We start from the raw sequence: 22,356 nt of genomic DNA, 5'->3' as shown, positions 1-22,356 counted from the left end.
TAAGTGTGAATCACAGAATATTCATCTAGATGTACAGTGTGTTAACTGTAAGATGGCAGAGTTGTGAGGGGAGTGCGGGGAGAGGAAGAAGCAAGCATTGGCTGGCGAGGGGAGAGGAGCCGCTGGGAGGGGGAGGGGGGGGGGGGGGACAAGGCACGCCTACCAGTTGTAGTGTTGGCACTACAAATTGCGCATCATGCTTACACGAAAGCAGACGAAAGGCTTGGAAATAAACCTCGCTTTAAATGTTGTTCGTAAACGAAACTGAAATCGTCATATACATTAAATATATATAATAGAGGGAAACATTCCACATGGGAAAAAAGCTAGAATTTTGTGTTTATGTTTGTGTTTGTTTGTATGTCTATCGACGTGCCAGCGCTTTTGTTTGGTAAGTCACATCATCTTTGTTTTTAGAGATAATATATATATATGTTTGTCTACTATGCGCTCACAAACCATTCATCTGATTGCAATGAAACTTTGGTGAAACTAACCGTAGGCCTACCGGTACGGGTTGTTAGCGACTCCCAAGATGGGCCAGCAACTGCCTCTTCACTCATTTTCATAATGTTTAGCACAACTGCACAATAAAAACACACAGAACAGTACAGCGCAAAAAGAATAACAAAGCAGACGACAATGGCTACCTTGTACAAGACAGTCAGCTACGTAATGTTGGCAGCAGTCGAAATTGCATACCTACCGAAGCCTCACGACGTTTATCCACTTCTACCGATTCAGGACTAGAGAGAGGTCTGCCATCTAAAAGTTTACACACTGTAGAGGTAGTTGATGATATTCTCTCTCAATGGCCATGGCAGAATTATGAAGAAGCGACCTTTAACACAGTCCCTGCCACCTACCCTTTTGGTGATGTATGTTCAGCATTTGGCCTCATTTCAGGGAATCATTGCACTAGTTCACTGAGGAGCATCCCCCCTCTCCTCCCCCCTTCCCTTTTCTTCCACGTCCCAACACAGAGGGTACTGTGAAAATGGCGAGTGACAGGTGGGTGTAAACGATATTGTCAGATTGGTCCTCTGTATATTGTAATCCAACCCACACAGATTGCTAGCTAAACAGCCATGGTTTAATTTCCATCAGTTTGCTTAAAGCAGAGCATTGTCAAACAGCAATATGTAGTACTAAAACTGTTAGAAACTCCTGTGGGGAGGATATTAGCAATGAAGTGATCAGCAGTGACATTGAAACAGCTATTGTGGTTTCTGTTGTAGTAATCTGAGGTATCATATTGGCTAAATGAATACCTGTCATAGCAAAATAATGCTGTACAGATGGAATTTGGAGTGGAAAAGTGCTCATGATGATTATTATTAATCTAATGCATCACAATGAATCAGACAATAAGTACACTCGCAGCGCGTCTGCAACCAGGTGTGTATAAAAATGTTTCCATGAAATTATAATATTAAGGTTCTGAAAAATGCAAATGAGTAAGCATCTCATTAAAAGTGAATAAGAGTCTTGTAAAATTGAATATCATATCCCTGAGATGAAGAAAAATCAAATCAAAAGCTTTATGAGAACAGCTGAAAGTTCCTAAATTGTTCCAGCTGACTCCTGAACATCAGCTGTGATTGAGAACACATAGCTGAGAGAAAAGAGATGAGCATAATGCAGAAATAAACAAACAAAGGACAATAAAGAGTGCTAACTGAACTCCTCAATATGGATGTGTCATGAATATACAGTCTTACTTATCATATTGCTACTGGGTCAATTGGCATACTCATTGAGACACTACAATTGCATTCAGGAGTAGTAGATGTTGTAATCCAGGTGCTGCCATGCAGTTTTAAGTTTCCACATATCATTTAAGGTGCACACCTGGATGGTTCTGTTGTAAAGGGCACAGTCAGTTTCATTCCCCAGCCTTATCCAATCTGAATTTGTGCCTAATGATGCAACAGGATTGAACTTAAATACTTATTTTCCATTGCTCTATTGGATATTGCACAGAAAGAAACCATGTGCAATAATTCCAACTATACTTCTACCAGGTACCATAAAAGCACAAATTCTTAAAGCTAACCTTTATAAGTATCATTCATTGTTTAAGAACTGTTTTAAGAGATCTTACTCTTATAGAAAATGTTTCTGTATCAGCACTTTCAATGACATCAAACTCTTATATCTGAACTTGATAGAGAATACCAAACAATATTCAGCATTGACCCGTATTTATACTGTAATGCATAATCATCAGTAATTTAATTATAAATAGCTGCTGTGTAAAAGAGAGAGAACTCATGTCATATTTGTGAATGGAAAATTCAGTACATCACGTAGTGGCAATTAGAATGTTAGGAAAACTATTATTGCCTATCAGTGTGACAGTGAAGTGTAAAATGGGCAATAAATATGAAATAAGTACATTTGATCACAGCCAGATCATGGATACACAATACATGAAACAGTATCTCTAAAATAAGATATGGAGCCTACTATGTGTTTCTCTACAAAAATCATTCCTATTATTAGTTTCATACTTATGAAGTAACACCTTTAACGCAGAAATTTCTCATTATGTCAAAAATGCATTAATTACATGCATGCCTCAGCTTTAATTAATTTAATTGTCAGCAATATCCTGACCAAAAAGTCTGATGTAAGAATTCAAAATAAACTGAATGAAGGGTGACAAATTATCTGAAATTATTTCAGCAGTTATGTCAATGACAGTGTAGGGTCTCTGTTAGATAGCTATCCAAAAAAAGATGTAAATGGAAGAGTGCCAGTATTTGCACATTGTTGTTCATCTTATGCAAAATACCATAGTTGTAATTTAACCTTCATTTTGAGGCATAAGCAAGAGAAGTGAGCCCCTTTGTCTTGCTTATGATTAAAAATGAAAATGGAATTATAGCTAAGTACCAATTATACACTTCAGATTTTGCAGAAATTAATAATAATACTCACCTTTGCCTTTTGGTGAAAGCATAAGATACTCAGATGACATTCCTCCAGCACTTCCTCCAAACACTGTCACGTTATCAGGATTACCTCCAAAACGAGCAATGTTGTCTTTGACCCACTGTAGTGCCATTACTTGGTCCTTTAGCCCCATATTACCAGGAACAACAGAGTCACCAGTGCTAAGGAAACCTATGAAGCAAATTCTCTGAGAGTCACTCATATTGTTTTCCACAACAGAAGAATGTGTAAAATTTATTTGTGCTGACATTACGTTGTGTGTTAAGCAGGTATTTCATTTGGAGTACTGGACAGTAATCTTCCCTATACAACAAATATACAAAATGGCAAAACTAAAAAATTCCAGGATGCATATTATATGTAAATAAGAGCAAACTTAGTGTTTAAGGTTATAGAAACTGAATAGTAAGTTACCAAGAACACCAAGACGATAATTTAATGTGACCAATACAACTTCATGTTCAAGGAGATACTCTGGACCATAAAAATCTGCATTTCCAGAGCCCATGATGTAACCTCCTCCATGTAGCCACACCATGACGGGTTTCAGATCCCCTGAGTTCTCTTCTGTCTAAAGAGAAAAGTAATATATTACATACAGGTAAGAAACAAAATGATAGGTCAAATATGCACAAGTAAAAGGGTTCAAGTAGAATCAAATGTTTCATTTAACTCTAAAAATTTTCTTTCAGTTTATATTGCCTCTAAGTGTAGCTTACATATTACATTAAACAATTACAAAAGCTGATGTTTATAAGAGGAGAATCTAAGTTATTATTGAATGTATCAAAGAATTAAGGATGTAGCACTGCCCACATTTAAAACACTATATAAGATGCTGCAAAGCTATAGTAGTAACTTCTTGTCTTGTTGAGTGCTAGATCAATAGAGAGATAATAGCTGCCAACAGATGCTTGAAAAGACATTAGATCCAAACTGAGAAGTTGAAAGTATAACAAAAAGTTATTGTCAGAACCAGTAAATTAGCATGTAAAAACTAGAGGAAGGTGGATTGATTTTGCAGAAAACAACAGATTTGATGGTGGGAATACATGTAGATTTTGCATTCTGCATCTAGTATGCATGGTGAATTCTGTACAATGACAGAAATATTTTGATAAAAAAAAAACCTTTTAATATGTCTTTCTGCTACTCACCCTGTAAATTCATGATGTATAGTGCTACATACTTTCATTTGGTTTTGCAATTGACAACATGTGAAATACTGAAAGAATAATGTTGCCAGAAAAGAAGGAAGGAGTGGAAACTGGGGTTTAACGTTCTGTTACATGAGATGGAACATAGTCTTGCACTGGGTAAGAAGGATGTAAATTAGCAGTGTTCATTCCATGTTAATTACTTCAGCATGTTTAAACAGTTTAAAGAAACTGAGGAAAACTGAAGGAAAAGTAATTATCTGTATCTTACATCCCATATCACATCTTTAAATTCCCTGTCATACATTCATTGTATTCTGTAAATCCCATCATGAAGTAGAATCTTCAGGGATGTACAATAGGCCAAGTTCAGATTAACAAACACTTGAGTAGTTGTAGTAAGCTATATTCATAATTAATTGTCATAAAACTACATACAATTTTGTAATTACTCAAACTATACAACAAAACGGATAGTGATTACAGAACAACACGTACCTGTGTGGTGTGATAAGAGAGTCCAGTTAACATTTAACATCACAGACCCTAAAATCAACTTGATTCAATATTTCAGCAATCCAACTGTTTGCCATCTTCAGGAGAACACTGCTTCTGCTGATGACTCCTGCTGAGAACTGATGCCAGGCTGCAAATCAATATCCTATATAGGCCTCTGTACAGTACATGGCACATGCACTGCCCATCATGGTTGCTGCCCTCCAAGACTGGACAGGTGGCACCACACCAGACATATCACCCTTAGAGATATTTTCAAACACTTGGACTGGCCACACTGAAGAACATTCTGTTTTGATGCAGGATAGTACAGGATTCCACATCCTGTTAAGAGGAAACTCATTGTCTTTATTAATTAAATTAGCCACCAACCGAATTTCAGTTGCCTCTTTATAGACACTGTTCCAAAAACTGGAAGTGTAGGTAACTATCACAGTTGTGTCAAATTTCATACTATGTCCCTCATTTAAGCCATGTTCCACTACCACTCATTTTTCCAGTTGTTGTAGCTTTGTATGATGGCAATGTTCCACATACCTGTCATGAACTGTGTGAATTGAATGGCCAATGTATGCTTTCCCACATTGACACAGAATTTTGTAAATACCAGGCTTCCTGAGCCCCAAATCATATTTCACAGAGCTGAGTAGAGGCCTAATCTTGGAAGTTGGACGGAACACACTCTTAATGTCAAAATTCCTTAAAATCCTTCCAATCTTAATTGACATGCCATCAGTGTAAGGAATAAAGGCCACAGACCTATGCTCCTCTTCATGCATCTCCGGTGTTGATACAAACTTCATAGCCCAATGAATCTGCTTTATCAGAGTATCAAATTTCCTTGAAAACAGCCATGAAATGCCCAAATTCTTGAGGTAGATTGACCTCATCGGAAATGGCATACGCTCTGCTTACATCGGCCATTTGATTCGTACAGTTCATGACAGGTGTGTGGTATGTTTCTGTCATATGAGGCTACAACAGCCAGAAAAATTGGCAGTATCATATCATTACTTAAACGAGGGGCACAGTATGAAATTTGATGAACCTGTGGTAGTTGCCTACACTTCCAGTTTTTGGAACAGTGTCTATAAAGAGGCAATTGAAATTAGGTTGGCAGATAATTTAATTACTAGAGTCAATGGGTTTCCTCTTAGCATGGCATGGAATCCTGTACTATCCCACATCAAAACAGAATGTTCTTTGCTGCAGCCAGTCCAAGTGTTCAAAAATCATCTCTGAGTGTGATATATCATTGCTGCCGGGTTTGTACTAAGGGTGGCACCTTCTGTCCAGTCTTGGAGGGCAGCAACTGTGATGAGTGGCACATGTGTCTTGTGGGGTATGGAGGCCTATATAGGACATCAACATACAGTCAGGTATCAGTTCTCAGTGGGACTCATCAGCAGAAGCAGCATTCTCCTGAAGACGGCAAACAGTTCGATATTTGAAATATTGAATCAAATTGATTTTATGATCTGTGATGTTAAATGTTAACCGGATTCTTTTATCACACCACACAGATAACTGTTGTTCTGTGATCACTATCAGTGTTGTTGTGTTAAAACTCGAAGAGACTATCAAGACTTATTATTTCTGGAAAGCCTATGAAGTCACATTTGACACTGTCAAATAGCTAGCAGGAATTGTTGATCCCTGAGCCCCTACCCCCTACCCCCTGCCCCCTGCCCCCCCCCCCCCCCCCCCCCCCGTATTTTGTGAAAATTTGCACACAGAAAGAATGGAACTAGAAAATGTGTTGTTTGTTAGTCTTTGGAAAATAATTGTGCATTCATTTAAATATGCTACTAGTAGTAGATAAACAGTAGTATAGCAGAGTAGCTCAGGAAGCAGCAGGTTTTCTGTTCTCTCCAAAGTAACAGCTACATTGGAGTATGTAGCAATATACTGATATGCTGTTAATATACAGCACAGTGTAATTTTGAACAGCAACTTTTCTTTTCTCATTTCATATTTTAGTTCAGTTTGGATTCCTGAAAGTTGTCCTTTCTCATGGACTCTACAGAATATGATAGATAAATGAATGAAAGATCAAAATTAGAAGCCATACACGATAACACTTCTATTGATTGTACATCAAATTAATTCATGATAAGTAACAGTCAGAAATTAATGTTTCTTTAAATATATTTTTTAGCTATAAACATACTGTTGATGTGTAGACATTAAGGAAAAGACAGTCTTCATTTCCTCTGCAAGAGCCAGTCAGTAAGTTGATCTGTGGTGCCACCTCACCAAAAGTTGTGGCATCTCTGACACCATTCCATGATTCAGGTGGCTCTGGTGGCTGAAACATTCCATATTAAGTTATGTGAGATCATGAGCCAGAGAAAGAGCCACTTTTAATACAAATAGCGAAAGTAGAAGAGTGTGAACCACTAATAGATTAGTAGATATCTCAAACATTTGCCCCTATAAATCTCATTTAGAAGATTTTTTTTTTAGGTTTCAGAATTATATCACAATAATGATTCCTAGTGCACATTACAAACATAAGCCCACAGTGACATGTACACAGGTATAAACTTTTCTAATAGATTCAAACTATGAACCAACTGTAAAGAGACATCCTCCTCTAGCATTACTTTTCCTCAACAGAAGTAGTCGATACCAAAAATAATTACAAATTTTTAAATGGGTTCATATTATCTCAATTGTTTTCCTAAAAGATTTGCATATGATTTTGTACACGATGTATTATATTTCAGGCTAAAATGTATAAAAAGAAATTACTTTATTTTCATTGTTACACTTGCTATGTGCTAGCTTTGAATGTGCAGCTAAAATTACTTTTCTCTTAGAAACATTTGAAATTATGAAATATTTGGCACACTTAAAATTTCTATTATAAATATGCAATCTGACACTAACTATTAAAATTATTTCTGAATTCATTTACAAAATGATTATATAAATAAAAAGTCATTTGTCAAGAGAACTTGTCAGCCCTTTGGAATATTGTTAATACCTCAGAATGGATTAGTAGTGGGAATGACTGATGTGATCAGACGTGTTTTTAATTTTGGCAATAACAACATAATTTTCAATTTTGTTGAAGTGTAAATTGTTAACACAGTATGATACAGAAAAGTATGAGAGAATAAAATCAATACAAAAACAGAAATTACTGCTCAGGCAATTCTACAGAAGTTATTACATCAACTGGAACCATGAGAACCTATAATGTTAAAAAATTTCAGCTTCAAGAATCAGTCCCAGACACGAAGAACTGGAGCCAACTACAAGAAAAGAAGATAAGTAAAAAGTTGATTGTAAATCTTACTCCTCTAGAAGATTATTAAAAGAATTAATGATAAAGACAGAGAGAATCAACAAATGATGTGAGGGAGGGGTAGAGTACACAACTCATCTTTAATCTCTGATTCATGGCTTCTACAAATATAGTGGACTGTTAACCCCTAAGTTCAAATAACTGCTACAACTATCTTAGTATTTGGCTCAAATGATTCAGGGCAACCAAGTGTCTGCATGGTTACAGTAAAAGGCAGAAAGAATAACAACTGCAATGTTATGCTGTATGATAATGGTAGTTTCCACTTGGAAACAAAACTATATCTGACAATAGGTTTCAGTACTAAGCGGAGTGGTGCTGTGCCACTGGACATGTTTGGAAGAAGTGGAAATCAATCTTCATCCTGATATCCATATTTTCAATGGTTGCCCTGGATCGTTTGAGCCAAATACTGAGATAGTTCCGTGTACTACACCAAGATCAATCTACTACCCCATCTTTGTATGATCTATTATTTTCTATGTCTCTATTGGCCTGAATGTAAACTGAGTTTTAACTGTACCCTTCCAGTACAATACATTTATATGAACTCTAAACCAGCAAAAATGTTCCATCAATAGGGACAGCTTTGTCACTGTTTTTCTTTAATTCAATTGCCGTGTACACTCGCAAGCACAAACCGGCTTCAAAACTATCAAAAACATTACTCTTTATCTCCAGTTTCAGGAAACATGACAATTATGAAAATGTTAACACTTTAAAAAATTTCAAAGAGAGATAGCAAAGTAATCACAGAAATTGTGTGACTTGTCTGACTGTGTTAAAACAAATGGGAAACATAAAAATATGAGAAAATGATTATTTAAATTATGCAAACTTTTTATTAGAAAGGTATGTACATACAAACATTTAACACTTTAAATTCACAAGCTTTCAACTTCAATGAAAATTATGAAATGTCCATTACGAAAGCAAATTTGCCCAAAACTGCATTGTAAGATGATTTCTTATATACACATTGTCTTGCTTATTGAGTAAAATTCATCAGACATGTTCAGGGAGTAACACCTTCTTCCCTGTTAACTGTTCAAAGATATGAATCCATGAACTCTCCTCCTCCGCAGAACCTACTAAGACTTGTTTGGATCTCTTCTTCCTCATCACTTCTCACTGCAATCTGGAATCCTCATGCCACTGAATGGAGGCACTTAACAATAATTCAAAGATTCTGAGCAGATCTTATACTTTTCACAAGTCTATCACTACAGGCTTATGAAGTCATAGGATATCATCACCCTAATGCGTAGATGAGTTTTAACAACATGTAAAATATTAAAAAACAAGCTTTCTATACAGGTCATATCACAATTAATAAGATCTGTTTGCAGGACAATTTGCAATAATTAGTAGCAGCCACTTAGCATGCTAAGGTGAAAGGAATGCCTGGGACACCAAAGTGCAAGGTTTGTACACCCAGTGTCTATCACAATTAGTAGTGAAAACTGACAGAGGTGAATGTGTACAAGGGAAAAGGGGGAAGAAGGGGTGCTAAATCATAGGCCATTTGTATTTAGGAATATTCTCAAACCAGTCCTGGCTATATTAAGTAAAGTAAGTAGTTTCCACATACATGTGAATGAAAGAGCAAGGGGAAGGCACTTTTGTAGAGTACCAAAAGATCATCTCCTATGAGCTGAAATCAAAAACATCATTGTAAACCTGTGAGATTTGACAATGATGAAAACACACAAAATGGCCATTGTTAAATATGTTCTGCATGCAATGCAAACAGTGACACCTCTATTGGTTAGTTTAGCTACAGGCTAGAGGGGTAAATATAGTCACTGTCAAAAACCAGAAAAATTGTCCCATGTGGTAGCAGATCAACTGTTTTTTTTTTTTTAATATTTAGTGTAAAATTTATGTACAGCATGACAAAGTATTCATTCTCTACAGGAACAATGTGACTGATCAAGAGAATTCCAGTTGGAGGTGTAGAGTATTATGTCAAACAGTCTGGTTGTATTTAAAAACAGTACATTTTCTAGAAATAATGATTAACTCTTCTATAATTTTATCTGGAGACTAAGATTAGAGCCATAAGTCATAAACATGGTTATTTATTTATTTAGGTAGGTAAATAAATAGTTTCTCCTTTTCCAAAGCCCTTGGAATTAAATCTTATTAATCTAGATTTTTTTCTTTGAATGATATTCTTTTACTTTTGTTTCCTTGTAGTCTGAGGCATTAGCTGCCATAGAAATAAACAACATTGTGTGTGCCAGCACTTCTTCATTGGTATATGTTTACAGAAATGAACTAACAACTGCAACCTACAACCTAAAGCAAGCCTTACATCTCACAAGAGAGGGGATCATCGCCGTTAGTGGAATACCTCAGATATGCTTTAATGCCCACCTCGTGTGTAAATCTTGAAATCAGACAGGTAAACAGATGGTTCCATAAGATCTGCAAAATGAACCAAAATGCACATTTTCTCAGTATGGACTTTCTCCAAAGGAGTCACCATACAGAACATGGAATGCATTTAAACAGAAGTGGTAAAACTCTACTAGGTAAAAAGATTCTTCATATGCTAGAAAAACTTAGTCAACAAGAAAATGGTACCACCATCCCAGTGACGTTACCAGGAGCAAAAGAGCAGCCTTCAACATCAAATAACTGCCAATACAAATGTGATGATGCTACGAATACTACTCTACTGGATGCACAAACACAGACAAAAATAACAGATGCAACTGGACAACCCATAAGAAAGAAAACAACAGAAACCACAACAAAAACAGTTAAGCAGCCATTAGCTTCTCCAGCAGATAAAGAGACTCCTGCAGCAACAAAAATAGTCAAACAGCAATCAGTTTTTTCACCGGTAATAAACAAAAAGACACCAAAAGCAACCAAATCAGTCAATCCACCATCAGTCTCACCAGCAGCGATAAACAAGATGACCTCTACAACAGAGAAAACAGTTGTCAACAGAAGAACTGTTGTTCCTCATCCCAGATTCAACGATTTTTTTATGGACAGTACTGAAGACGAAAAAGCTCTCATCCACTCAGCTGCAACAAATGAGGTAGAACCAAAAATTTCTCAACAGTGTTCAATACTTTCTGACTCTTACAATCAGCAAATTTACATCCACAATGCACAAGGACTAAGAAACAAAGTGAGTGAAATAGAAATTTTAATAAATAGTAACAGTGAATTATCAAATATGCAAATACTATGTATTACTGAGCACTTTATGAGCAGTTCTGAAATTGAATGTGTTATGATACCACACTTCTAAATGATAAATCATTTCTCAAGGAAAGAATTCAGGGGTGGAGGGAGCTGCATATTTGTAAAAAAAAAAAAAAAAACAATACTATTGCTCTACCACAGGACATATGCAACTCCCACAGCACTGAAAAAGACAGAATTATTGGGCATAGAATTCACTGAACATTGTATTTACTTAATATCAGTATACAGATCACCCTCAGGCAACCTAAGCTGTTGCTATAAGAACTTGGCTGTAGTGTTAGAAAAACTAACAAAATGGAAATCCTACAGAATTGTAAACTGTGGCAATGTTAACACAGATTTCCTAGTAGAAGACAGTGATCATGTAAACTTTAAATACTTTATGAATCTCTACAATCTGGAACTAAAGGTTAAATCCCCAAACAGAATAACCAACCAGAGTGAATCTTGTCTTGATCAAGTAGCTGCTGACACAGAATGCACAGCATGCTCTGTAAAGTTAGGATTTTCTGACCACAATGCACTAATTATACAAATATCAATAAGCAAGCCCCGTCAAAAATGTTTACAACACAAACTAGAAATCTCTATCAAAGCAATATCCACACCTTTCTGTCCCACATGCAAACAGAAAACTGGCAGGACACATATCAGTCTCAAAATGTAGATAACAAATTTGAGACTTTTCTAAATACTATTTCAACTACCACTTCCCCTTAAAAACAAAAATATTTCCAATAACAGTAACTCCCCCATGTAGGCAACCCCAGGTATTAGCACCTCAGCAAAAAGAAAAAGAGAACTCTTCAACCTCAGCAACACCGAATTCGGCAATACTGAAGAATTTAAGAATTACTTTACCAAATATAAAAAAAATCTTTAGAAATGTAGTTAATGCAACCAAAAAACTGCAAAATGACAACCTGCTCAACTTATCAGCTACCAAAAGTAAATGGATGTGGAAAATCACTAATACACAAAGTGGCAGAAATCCACAGCTGACAAGTAATATGAACCTAAAAATAAATGGCAAATCCATCACAAACGATAAAGAAATAGCAGATAAATTTAATTCATATTTTATTAAAAATGTTGAAAGTCTCACAGACCACCTTAAAAATAATTATCTCCCAAACTTAGAACAAAACTACTGCACTGACACATTGTTCTTATTAACAACAACAGTGGCAGAAATAGAAAAAAATATTCATATAAAAATTAAGAAAAAATCCTCTGCAGGACAAGATCAGATCCCCTGCTTTCTTCTCCATAACTGCAGCAGCTTCATATGTAAACCACTGTCCCACATAATAAACTCTTCATTCCTCAATGGCACATAAACTCAAAACTGCAAAAATCATACCCATTCATAAAAAAGAAAGTAAAGATGATACCAGCAAGTACAGGCCAATAGCAGTCTCTCAGTAGTCAGCAAATATTTGAATACACTATGGCAGACAGACTAAATTCATTTCTGAAAAAAAGAAATGCCATATCATCTGCTCAGTTTGGTTTCCAAGAAGGAAGAACCACAACTGATGCAATACAGCAACTCCTAGATTACACCTTAACGCTAGTAGACAAGAATCTTCCAGCCATAGGCATTTTTATTGACCTAACAAAGGCATTTGATATGGTCAATCACAATATACTGCTCCAAAACATTTATTCGCATGGAATAAGGGGCACTGGCCATGACTGGTTTAAAAGCTACCTCAAAGACAGAAACCAATATGTCCAAATGAATGCAACCAATTGACCAGGAATTGCTAATACTGTACAGTCATCTACCCAAACCAAAGGACATGGAGTTCCCCAAGGCTCACTGTCGGGACCCTTATTATTCTTACTTTATGTAAATGACCTCCCCTTAAATTTACACAATAGGAGAACCTTCCTCTTTGCTGATGATACCACAATTATGATATCCGCCTCAAATGAACTTCTTCAGGATGCCATAAACAGGAGCACAACACAACAAAACTCATGGCTTAATTCATACAGACTACTCCTAAATATAAAAAAAGACAGCAGGTATTACTTTCCACACAGTCCAAAATAAAAACCCACCAGTACCAAATAAATCACTGAGTGATGATAATGTCAACTATGTAAAAGAAACTAAATTTTTGGACATTACCATTAGTGACACACTTACATGGAAAAGTCATATTGATATAACCTGCACCAAATTGGGTAATGTATGTTTCATGATTAGACAAATAAGGGATATTGTTAACACCAGCACCCTCACATCGATGTACTATGCTCTTTCTCACTCTATATTAAGCTACAGAATAATCTTTTGGGGTCACAGTGCAGAAGCAGTGAGGCTGTATAAAAAGATTAGAATAATATTATTCAAGCAGCAGAAAGAATCCTGTAAACCACTGTTCCAGAATCTGAACAGGTTACCCCTCTCACCCTCCCATGTCACTACACACTGGACCTACTATGTCTCACCAAGAAAAATATTAGCAACTTAGATATAAATGCAAACTGGCACCAACATGATACGAGGTCAAAGAACTCTATGAGTAATCCCCAATTCAACAAAACTATACAGTAAAGGTGTCAAATATATGGGAATAAAACTCTACAATCATCTCCCAATAGCAGTGAAGAACATTACACAAGTGAAGGATTTTAAAGTAAAACTATGGTCACTCCTAATTAAACACTGCCTCTATAGCATATAGGAATTCCTCAAAAACAACCAGCTATAAGAAACTGCTGTAAGGAGCTGCTCAACAAAAACATCAGGTAATGGATCCCAAACTATTGATCTTACATAACATAACTGAATGTATGTTTTATTGGTATAAATGCTAAATTCTGGTACAGAATAAATATAAGACCTAAGTACATTACACATCTGATATAAATATGTAACCATTTTATAGATTCATAGACATGTACCTCTTCTTATAAATGCCTAATATGAATCAAATGACATGTCCTATATCATGATGTGCATTTCTGTACAATGTATGATTCAGAGATCAAAACAAACAAACAAATAAATAAATTTGAGACAAGAGGATAATATCTAATCCATAACAAGATTATTAGAGATAGAGTACATGCTAAGACAAGCATCAGGAAGGAAATCAGCTGTGGAATGTTCTTTTGTAAGGAACCACCATGACATTTGTCATACACAATATAAGGAGAAGGAGTTCGGGATACAGACTTTTTATTGATTGCAGAATTCTCACAGATTTATTGAAATTATTGTACGTAGTTGAACTAAACCACAGATTTAGTTGGAGATGTAGTTAAGGAATACCTGATTTATTAGAATTTTATTACTTCTTTAAGTTGTTTGACTGATAGTTTTTGCTAGAAATAACATGCCACTATGCTCAAGATAGGATGTAAGATTTATTGGTTTCTATGTGGTAACTCTGCTGAGCATGATGAGGAATACTGTAGTTTTAGTGGTTTATATGTAACTAGGTTCTCCTTGTAACTGATGGGAAATTACATCATTTCCTCAGCACAGTGACATGTCATTTTTAGCAAAGAGTGTCAATCAAACAACTTGAAGTAGTAATAAAATACTAATAAATCAAGTATTCGCTAACTGAACCTCCATTGAAATCATAGATATTGTTATGTGACAAATTAACGTAGACTACGAAGTACACCATATACCCATTAATGTCATATTAATGCACACTTCTGTTTGAGGGTCAACATCCATTTGATCATGAGATCATTAGCAACAGTGTACAGAATATGGCTGGGGAAAGATGGGAAAAGAAATTGAATGTATCCTTAATGCAATTATCCAATTTTTATTGTTATTTATGCAAAGATGCACCTTGGGTTGTTATTTGTCTTAAATTTGCTTCATATAGTTACATATTTATGTTGCATATTAATGATAGGTGGACAATGTTAATAGCAACATCAGACTTTTTGCAGATGATACAGTTACCTTTAATAATGCATTGTCTTAAAAGCCCTAGAAATATGCAGTCAGATCTGAATAATATTTCAAAGAGGTGCAAAGATTGTCAGCTTGCTTTAAATGCTCATAAATGTAAAACTATGTACCTCACATAATGAAAAACGTACATTGGTAAGCCTAATGCAGGATTGGCTCAGGTGACTTTTAACACAGGGGGGTTATGTAGGGATTTTACTAAAGAGGATCAGGTAGTGATTGTGGGTGGGGCTGGTAATAGTATTGATAGGGATGGGGAGTATGACATAGATGGTGACCTGGAAAAGATAGCCACTCAGACTGGCAACACGAATGTGCATTTCGTGGAACTGTTTCAGCGTCACGATCGGCCTCATCTTAATACAGCCGTCAGGCGTAATAACATGAGACTTGGGGGTGCGCTGATGACAGAAGGCATGAGTCACATTTCAGTGGTGTCGGTGGAGTCTATCAGTAGGACGGGTTTCACTAGACATGGCCTCCACCTCAACAGGTATGGGAAGGGGAGGTTGGCAAAACTTATAGGTGACAGCATAGATGGGGGTGGTGGGATCACTCATGGGAAAATTCCGGTAGTTGTGGGTGTTAGAGCTGTACCTTTTTTAGATTGAAGTCAGCTGATAGGTATTCCTGCTTAAGGGAAGTCTCTCTAACAAAGAAACCACTTTCTACAAAGCTTGGGTATCCGATTAATGAGAGAATTAGTATATTTCATCAAAATATACAAGGTATTAGAGATAAAGTTAGTGAACTGCTTGTAGATGTTGACTCTGAAATTATTGGTATATCTGAACACTTCGTAAATAAGGAGATAATTCAGAGGCTTCCTTTACCAGGATACAGGTTGGCTGGCAGCTTTTCTAGGAGCTCTTTGCGGTGTGGGGGAGTGGCCATGTATGTGAAAAACGGTATCCCATTTGAGTCAATTGATGTTTCAAAGTACTGCACTGAAAAGTTGTTTGAATGTTGTGCAGGTGTGGTTAAATTTAGTGGAGCTAAACTTCTTACTGTTGTTATTTATACATCCCCAGACTCCGATTTCATAACATTTTTGCTAAAGCTAGAGGAGGTTCTTGGTTCACTTTATAGGAAATACAAAAAGTTAGTTATATGTGGTGACTTCAATATTAATTGTATAAGTGATTGTGCAAGGAAAAGGATGCTGGTAGACCTCCTTAATTCATATAATCTTATGCAAACCGTATTCTTTCCAACGAGAGTGCAAGGGAACAGTAGAACAACCATAGACAATATTTTTGTTCATTCGTCATTATTAGAAGGGCATTCTGTTAGCAAAAAGGTGAATGGCCTTTCAGATCATGATGCACAAATTTTAAGTCTAAAAGATTTTTGTGCTGCAACACATGTTAAATATAGTTACCAACTTTTTAGGAAAGCTGATCCAGTTGCTGTACAGAATTTTGTAAACCTTATCAAGGAACAAGAGTGGCAAGATGTTTATAGTGCTGATACAGTAGACGATAAATATAATGCTTTCCTCAAGACTTTTCTCGTGCTCTTTGAAAGCTGCTTTCCGTTAGAACGTTCAAAACAGGGTACTAGCACAAACAGGCAGCCTGGGTGGCTGACTAAAGGGATAAGAATATCTTGTAAAACAAAGTGGCAATTATATCAAAACGTTAGAAACAGTCAAAATCTAAATGCAGCAGCCCATTACAAACAGTATTGTAAGGTGCTTAAAAAAGTTATTAGGAAGGCAAAAAGTAGTTGGTATGCAGATAGAATAGCTAAGTCTCAGGATAAAATTAAAACCATATGGTCAGTCGTAAAGGAAGTGGCTGGTCTGCAGAGACAGGTCAAGAATATAGAATCAGTGCGTAGTGGGGATGTCCGTGTTACTGATAAGTCGCATATATGTACAGTACTTAATAATCACTTTCTGAATATAGCAGGTGAGCTAAATAGAAACCTAGTCCCAACAGGGAATCATATAGCGCTCTCAGAAAAAAGTGTTCCGAGACTGTTACCTGAAATGCTCCTCCATGATACTGACAAGAGGGAGATTGAGTTAATAATTAAATCACTAAAGACCAAGAACTCTCATGGATATGACGGGGTATCTAGCAGAATACTGAAGTATTGTTCCACGTATGTTAGCTCAGTACTTAGCCATATCTGTAACTTTTCCTTTAGGAGTGGTCGGATTCCTGGCCGATTAAAGTACTCGGTAGTGAAGCCACTTTATAAAAAGGGAGACAGGGATAATGTTGACAATTATAGACCTATTTCTATGCCATCGGTGTTTGCTAAAGTTATCGAGAGGGTTGTATATACAAGGTTACTGCAGCATTTAAATTCACATAATTTGCTGTCAAATGTACAGTTTGGTTTTAGAAATGGCTTAACAACTGAAAATGCTATAGTCTCTTTTCTCTGTGAGGTTTTGGACGGATTAAATAAAAGGTTGCGAATGTTAGGTGTTTTCTTTGATTTAACGAAGGCTTTTGACTGTGTTGACCACAAAATATTACTGCAGAATTTGGAACATTATGGAGTAAGGGGAGTAGCTTACAATTGGTTCGCCTCCTACTTTAAGAACAGAAAGCAGAAGGTAATCCTCCGCAATATTGAGAGTGGTAATGATGTTCAGTCCCAATGGGGCACTGTTAAATGGGGCGTTCCCCAAGGGTCGGTGCTGGGGCCACTGCTGTTTCTTATTTATGTAAATGATATGCCTTCTAGTATCACAGGTGATTCAAAAATATTTCTGTTTGCTGATGACACCACCTTGGTAGTGAAGGATCTTGTGTGTAATATTGAAACATTATCAAATAATGTAGTTCATGATATAAGTTCGTGGCTTGTGGAAAATAATTTGATGCTAAATCACAGTAAGACTCAGTTTTTACAGTTTCTAACCCACAATTCAACAAGAACTGACATTTTAATCAGACAGAATGGGCATGTTATAAGCGAGACGGAACAGTTCAAGTTCCTAGGCGTACGGATAGATAGTAAGCTGTTGTGGAAAGCCCATGTTCAGGATCTTGTTCAGAAACTAAATGCCGCTTTATTTACCATAAGAACAGTATCTGAAATAAGTGACATTTCAACACGAAAAGTAGTATACTTTGCATATTTTCATACGCTTATGTCATATGGTATTATTTTTTGGGGTAATTCTTCTGATTCAAAAAGGGTATTTTTGGCTCAAAAACGGGCTGTTCGAGCTATGTATGGTGTAAGTTCGAAAACCTCTTGTCGACTCCTATTCAATAGTCTGGGAATTTTGACATTGCCCTCACAGTATGTATTTTCTTTAATGTCGTTTGTTGTTAGCAATATTAGCTTATTCCCAAGAGTTAGCAGCTTTCACTCAGTTAATACTAGGCAGAAATCAAATCTGCATGTGGAATGCACTTCCTTGACTCTTGTGCAGAAAGGAGTGCAGTATTCTGCTGCATCCATTTTCAATAATCTACCACAAGAACTCAAAAATCTTAGCAGTAGCCCAAACACTTTTAAGTCTAAACTGAAGAGTTTCCTCATGGCTCACTCCTTCTATTCTGTCGAGGAGCTCCTGGAAGAGCTAAAAAATTAAGCAAATTCCAGTGTTACATTCTTGATTTTCTTTATTTAAACTAAGGACTTGTCGCCTGAATATGTTTCTTATATTTCATTTTATCTGTTTCTACAATCGTGTTATAATTTCATGTATTGACTCGTTCCATGACGATGGAGACTTCTCCTAAATGTGGTCCCACGGAACAATAAATAAATAAATAAATAGATAAATAAATATGGGTAGATCACATAACTAATGAGGAGGTATTGAATAGAATTGGGGAGAAGAGGAGTTTGTGGCACAACTTGACTAGAAGAAGGGATCGGTTGGTAGGACATGTTCTGAGGCATCAAGGGATCACCAGTTTAGTATTGGAGGGCAGCGTGGAGGGTAAAAATCATAGAGGGAGACCAAGAGGTGAATACACTAAGCAGATTCAGAAGGTTGCAGTAGGTACTGGGAGATGAAGAAACTTGCACAGGATAGAATAGCATGGAGAGCTGCATAAAACCACTCAGGACTGAAGACCACAACAACAACAACAATATAGATGGTCGCCATCTCATTCTGTGAATTCCGCTAGGCGCTGAAAGAAATCTTCCATCACCTTATTCAGTATTTTCGAAGGGATCCCCTCCATAACTGTATGTATCCCTCCCATGACTTCAGCCACAGCATGATGATGTGTAGTGTATACTTGAATTTTGAGTAGCCCCACAAAAAGAAGTTAGTGGCAGTCAAGTCAGACTGTGCTGGCCTATGAATGCCTCCAAATCTGGAAATGAATCAACCAGGAAACTGAAGCTACAATACATTTGTGGCCTGGCAGGCCATATAAACTGCTGTCCCATCCTGTGGGGAACTCTATGTTGTTGTTGTTGTTCAGCCTTTGAAGGAGGAAGTCATTCAAATTTGGACATAGTGATTGCTACTAACCGTTGCTGCATGGCTATGATGATTTCCAAAAATGTATGGACAAAACCACACTGCACAACACAGTCACATGTTCACAGTGCAGGGCATCTCACGTAGCCAACTAGGATTAGCTTGATTACATGATGCCCAGTACCTGTAACCCTGTTTATTTACTCCACCATTTAGATGAAAATGGACCTCATCCAACATTGATATGTTGTTTTGTATATGTGGTCAGCTGTTAAAAGTTTCAGGAAGGGCAAGGCAATGGTTCATTGGACAACATTATCATGTAAACTTAGTTTCTGTGTGACTAGCAATTTGTATGGGTGGAATTGCAGGTTACAATGAGTGATGTGCTACAAAATGATCTGGCATTTTTAGCTCCAAGGCATGTTTGGCAGGAGAACACTGAGGACTTCAGATGAACATTTGACACACATCTTCCACTCACTCCATGCACTTCATTATTATTTTTTAATTGGGATGGGTTATTAACAACAGATTTGACAAGTGAATATAGGCCTATGTATTGTGAAGGTACTGTGAATATCCTGAGTTCCTTAAATAAATGTGGGCAAGTTGATCTTTGGTGGGCTCCAGCAATTATTCTGATTCCACGCTTTTGTGCAATGAATACTTTTTCTCTTAATGATGAATTACTCCAAAATATGATGACATATTAAAGCAGTGGATGAAAATATGCATAGTAGGCCAATTTTCTGATAATTTTGTCACCAAAATTTGCCATAACCCTAATAGCATAAGTAGCTGAACCTAACCATTACAGCAGATCAGTGTTTCTTCCGATTCTATTTCTCATCAGTGCACATACCCAGAAATTTTGAGTATTCTGCCTTCGCAACAGACTTTTGTCAAAGTCTATATTTATCAATGGTGCTATGCCAGTTACTCTACAGAACTGTGTATACTGTGTTTTCTCGAAATTTAGTGAGAGTCCATTTGCAGAGAACCACTTAATAATTTTCTGAAAGACATTATTTACAATTTCCTCGGTTGTTTCTTGTTTGTTGGTTGTGATTATTATACTTGTATCATCAGTAAAAATAACTGGCTTTGTGTCTTCATGAATATAGAGACGCAAGCCATTAATATATATTAAGAACAATACAGGCCCCAAGACCGAACCCTGTGGGACACCACTCTTGATACCTCCGCAGTTAGAGGATTCTGCTGACTTTTTTGGACTCTCTGTACCGTTAATTTCTTCTTTCTGCATTCTTCTAGTTAAGTATGAATTAAACCATTTGTACACAGTCTCACTCATACCAAAATACTTACGCTTGTCGAGAAGAATTTCGTGATTCACACAGTCAAAAGCCTTTGAGAGATCACAAAAAATTGCGATGGGTGATGTTTGGTTATTCAAAGCATTTAATATTTGATCAGTGAAAACACATATAGCATTTTCTGTTGAAAAAACCTTCTGAAAACCAAACCAACAGTTTGTTAGTTTTGAATGCTTTTGCTACACTTGAATTCATTACTTTTTCAAGGATTTTGGATAAATCTGCCAGAAGTGAGATTGAGTGGTAGTTGTTACCTTCAGACCTATCCCCTTTTTAATGCAATGGTTTAACAACAGTCTATTTCAGTCTATCTGGAAAAATACCCTGTATCAGTGAGCTATTACTTCTGTGGCTGAGAATTGTATCTGTTGGGAATAAGGTTTAGTACTCTGCTGGAAGAATCATCATTTCAATATGAGCTTTTGCTTTTGAGTGAACTTGTTTTCCTAATTTCAGTACGAGAGGTGGGTTGAATATCAGTTTTATCAAATTGCGTAGATATTGCCTCTTCCATATGCTCCTTGCAATTTCTAATGAATAGCTGGATCCTATTTTCTCTACAACACTTAAAAATAATGATTAAAAATATTCTCTACACCTGACATTTTGTTAACAATCTTTTCATTCCGTTTGATAGAAATACAACCTTCCCATACTCTCAGTTGCCCTGTTTCCCTTTTAACAATATTCCAAATTGTTTTAATTATATTATCAGATTTTCTAATCTTAGACATAATGAACATATTTCTAGATTTTTTAATAACCTTTCCTAATACAGTGCAGTAGTTTTCATAATGTTTCACTATTTCTGGATCATTACTCCTTCTAGCTATAAGACACTTTTCTGTTTACAAGATTTTTTATCCCTTTAGTAAGCCATGGCGTTTTCAATGGTTTCTTACTATTATATTTCACTTCTTTAGCTTTCCCTAAAATTTTTAATTGTTAAATCATTAACTGAATGCACTATTTTTGACAACTGTTTTGCATTACTGTATGGAGCTATGTCATATACTGTAAATGTCTGTGCATCACGATCAGACCGACCATTCTTAACAGGAGAAGTTTTTATTTGATTAAATTTATCATGGTCTATGAAAACATTACACAGCTCTGCGACTGAAATTTTTTTTTTCAGATTTATTAAGTTATTTTTTATAGTGTTTTCGTGAAAAATAATGAAAATAGTGATTTCGGGAAAAATAGTGAAAAAATTCCATTACGTACAGTTATTTCACAAACTGCTTGTCCAGTTTTAGCTTTTTTCAATATTTCAGCACTCTAGTGGGTTTGAATTTTGGTTTTTAGGATCTCCATAAACGTATTTAGCCGTTTTTATACCAGACATACGTAAAATAAAGAGGAATTAGGAGAAACCGGCAGTATTTTAATGTCAGTGCCTGTCTGTCGCACTGCCCCTTCCCCTGGCATCACCAAGCAGTGAGCTTCTGCTCTTGTCCTTTAGTTCACAGTACCTCTTT

At 36.4% G+C, this 22,356-nt stretch overlaps 1 protein-coding gene across 1 annotated transcript in view; it reads right to left on the bottom strand.

Annotated features, from left to right (window-relative positions):
- LOC124595734 (juvenile hormone esterase-like) overlaps positions 1-22,356 on the bottom strand; it is a 130,739-nt gene that overhangs the window by 66,294 nt on the left and 42,089 nt on the right. Inside the window, exons 2-4 of the mRNA XM_047134609.1 lie at positions 6,802-6,939; positions 3,373-3,529; positions 2,944-3,129 (exon numbers count right to left, since the gene is read on the bottom strand). Coding sequence (XP_046990565.1) covers positions 2,944-3,129; positions 3,373-3,529; positions 6,802-6,939 — 481 coding nt within the window. The remainder of the gene's footprint in view (positions 1-2,943; positions 3,130-3,372; positions 3,530-6,801; positions 6,940-22,356) is intronic.

Source organism: Schistocerca americana, chromosome 2 (assembly GCF_021461395.2).
Source record: "Schistocerca americana isolate TAMUIC-IGC-003095 chromosome 2, iqSchAmer2.1, whole genome shotgun sequence".
Classification (NCBI taxonomy): Eukaryota; Metazoa; Arthropoda; class Insecta; order Orthoptera; family Acrididae; genus Schistocerca; species Schistocerca americana.
This window is presented reverse-complemented; position numbering and strand designations above follow the sequence as displayed.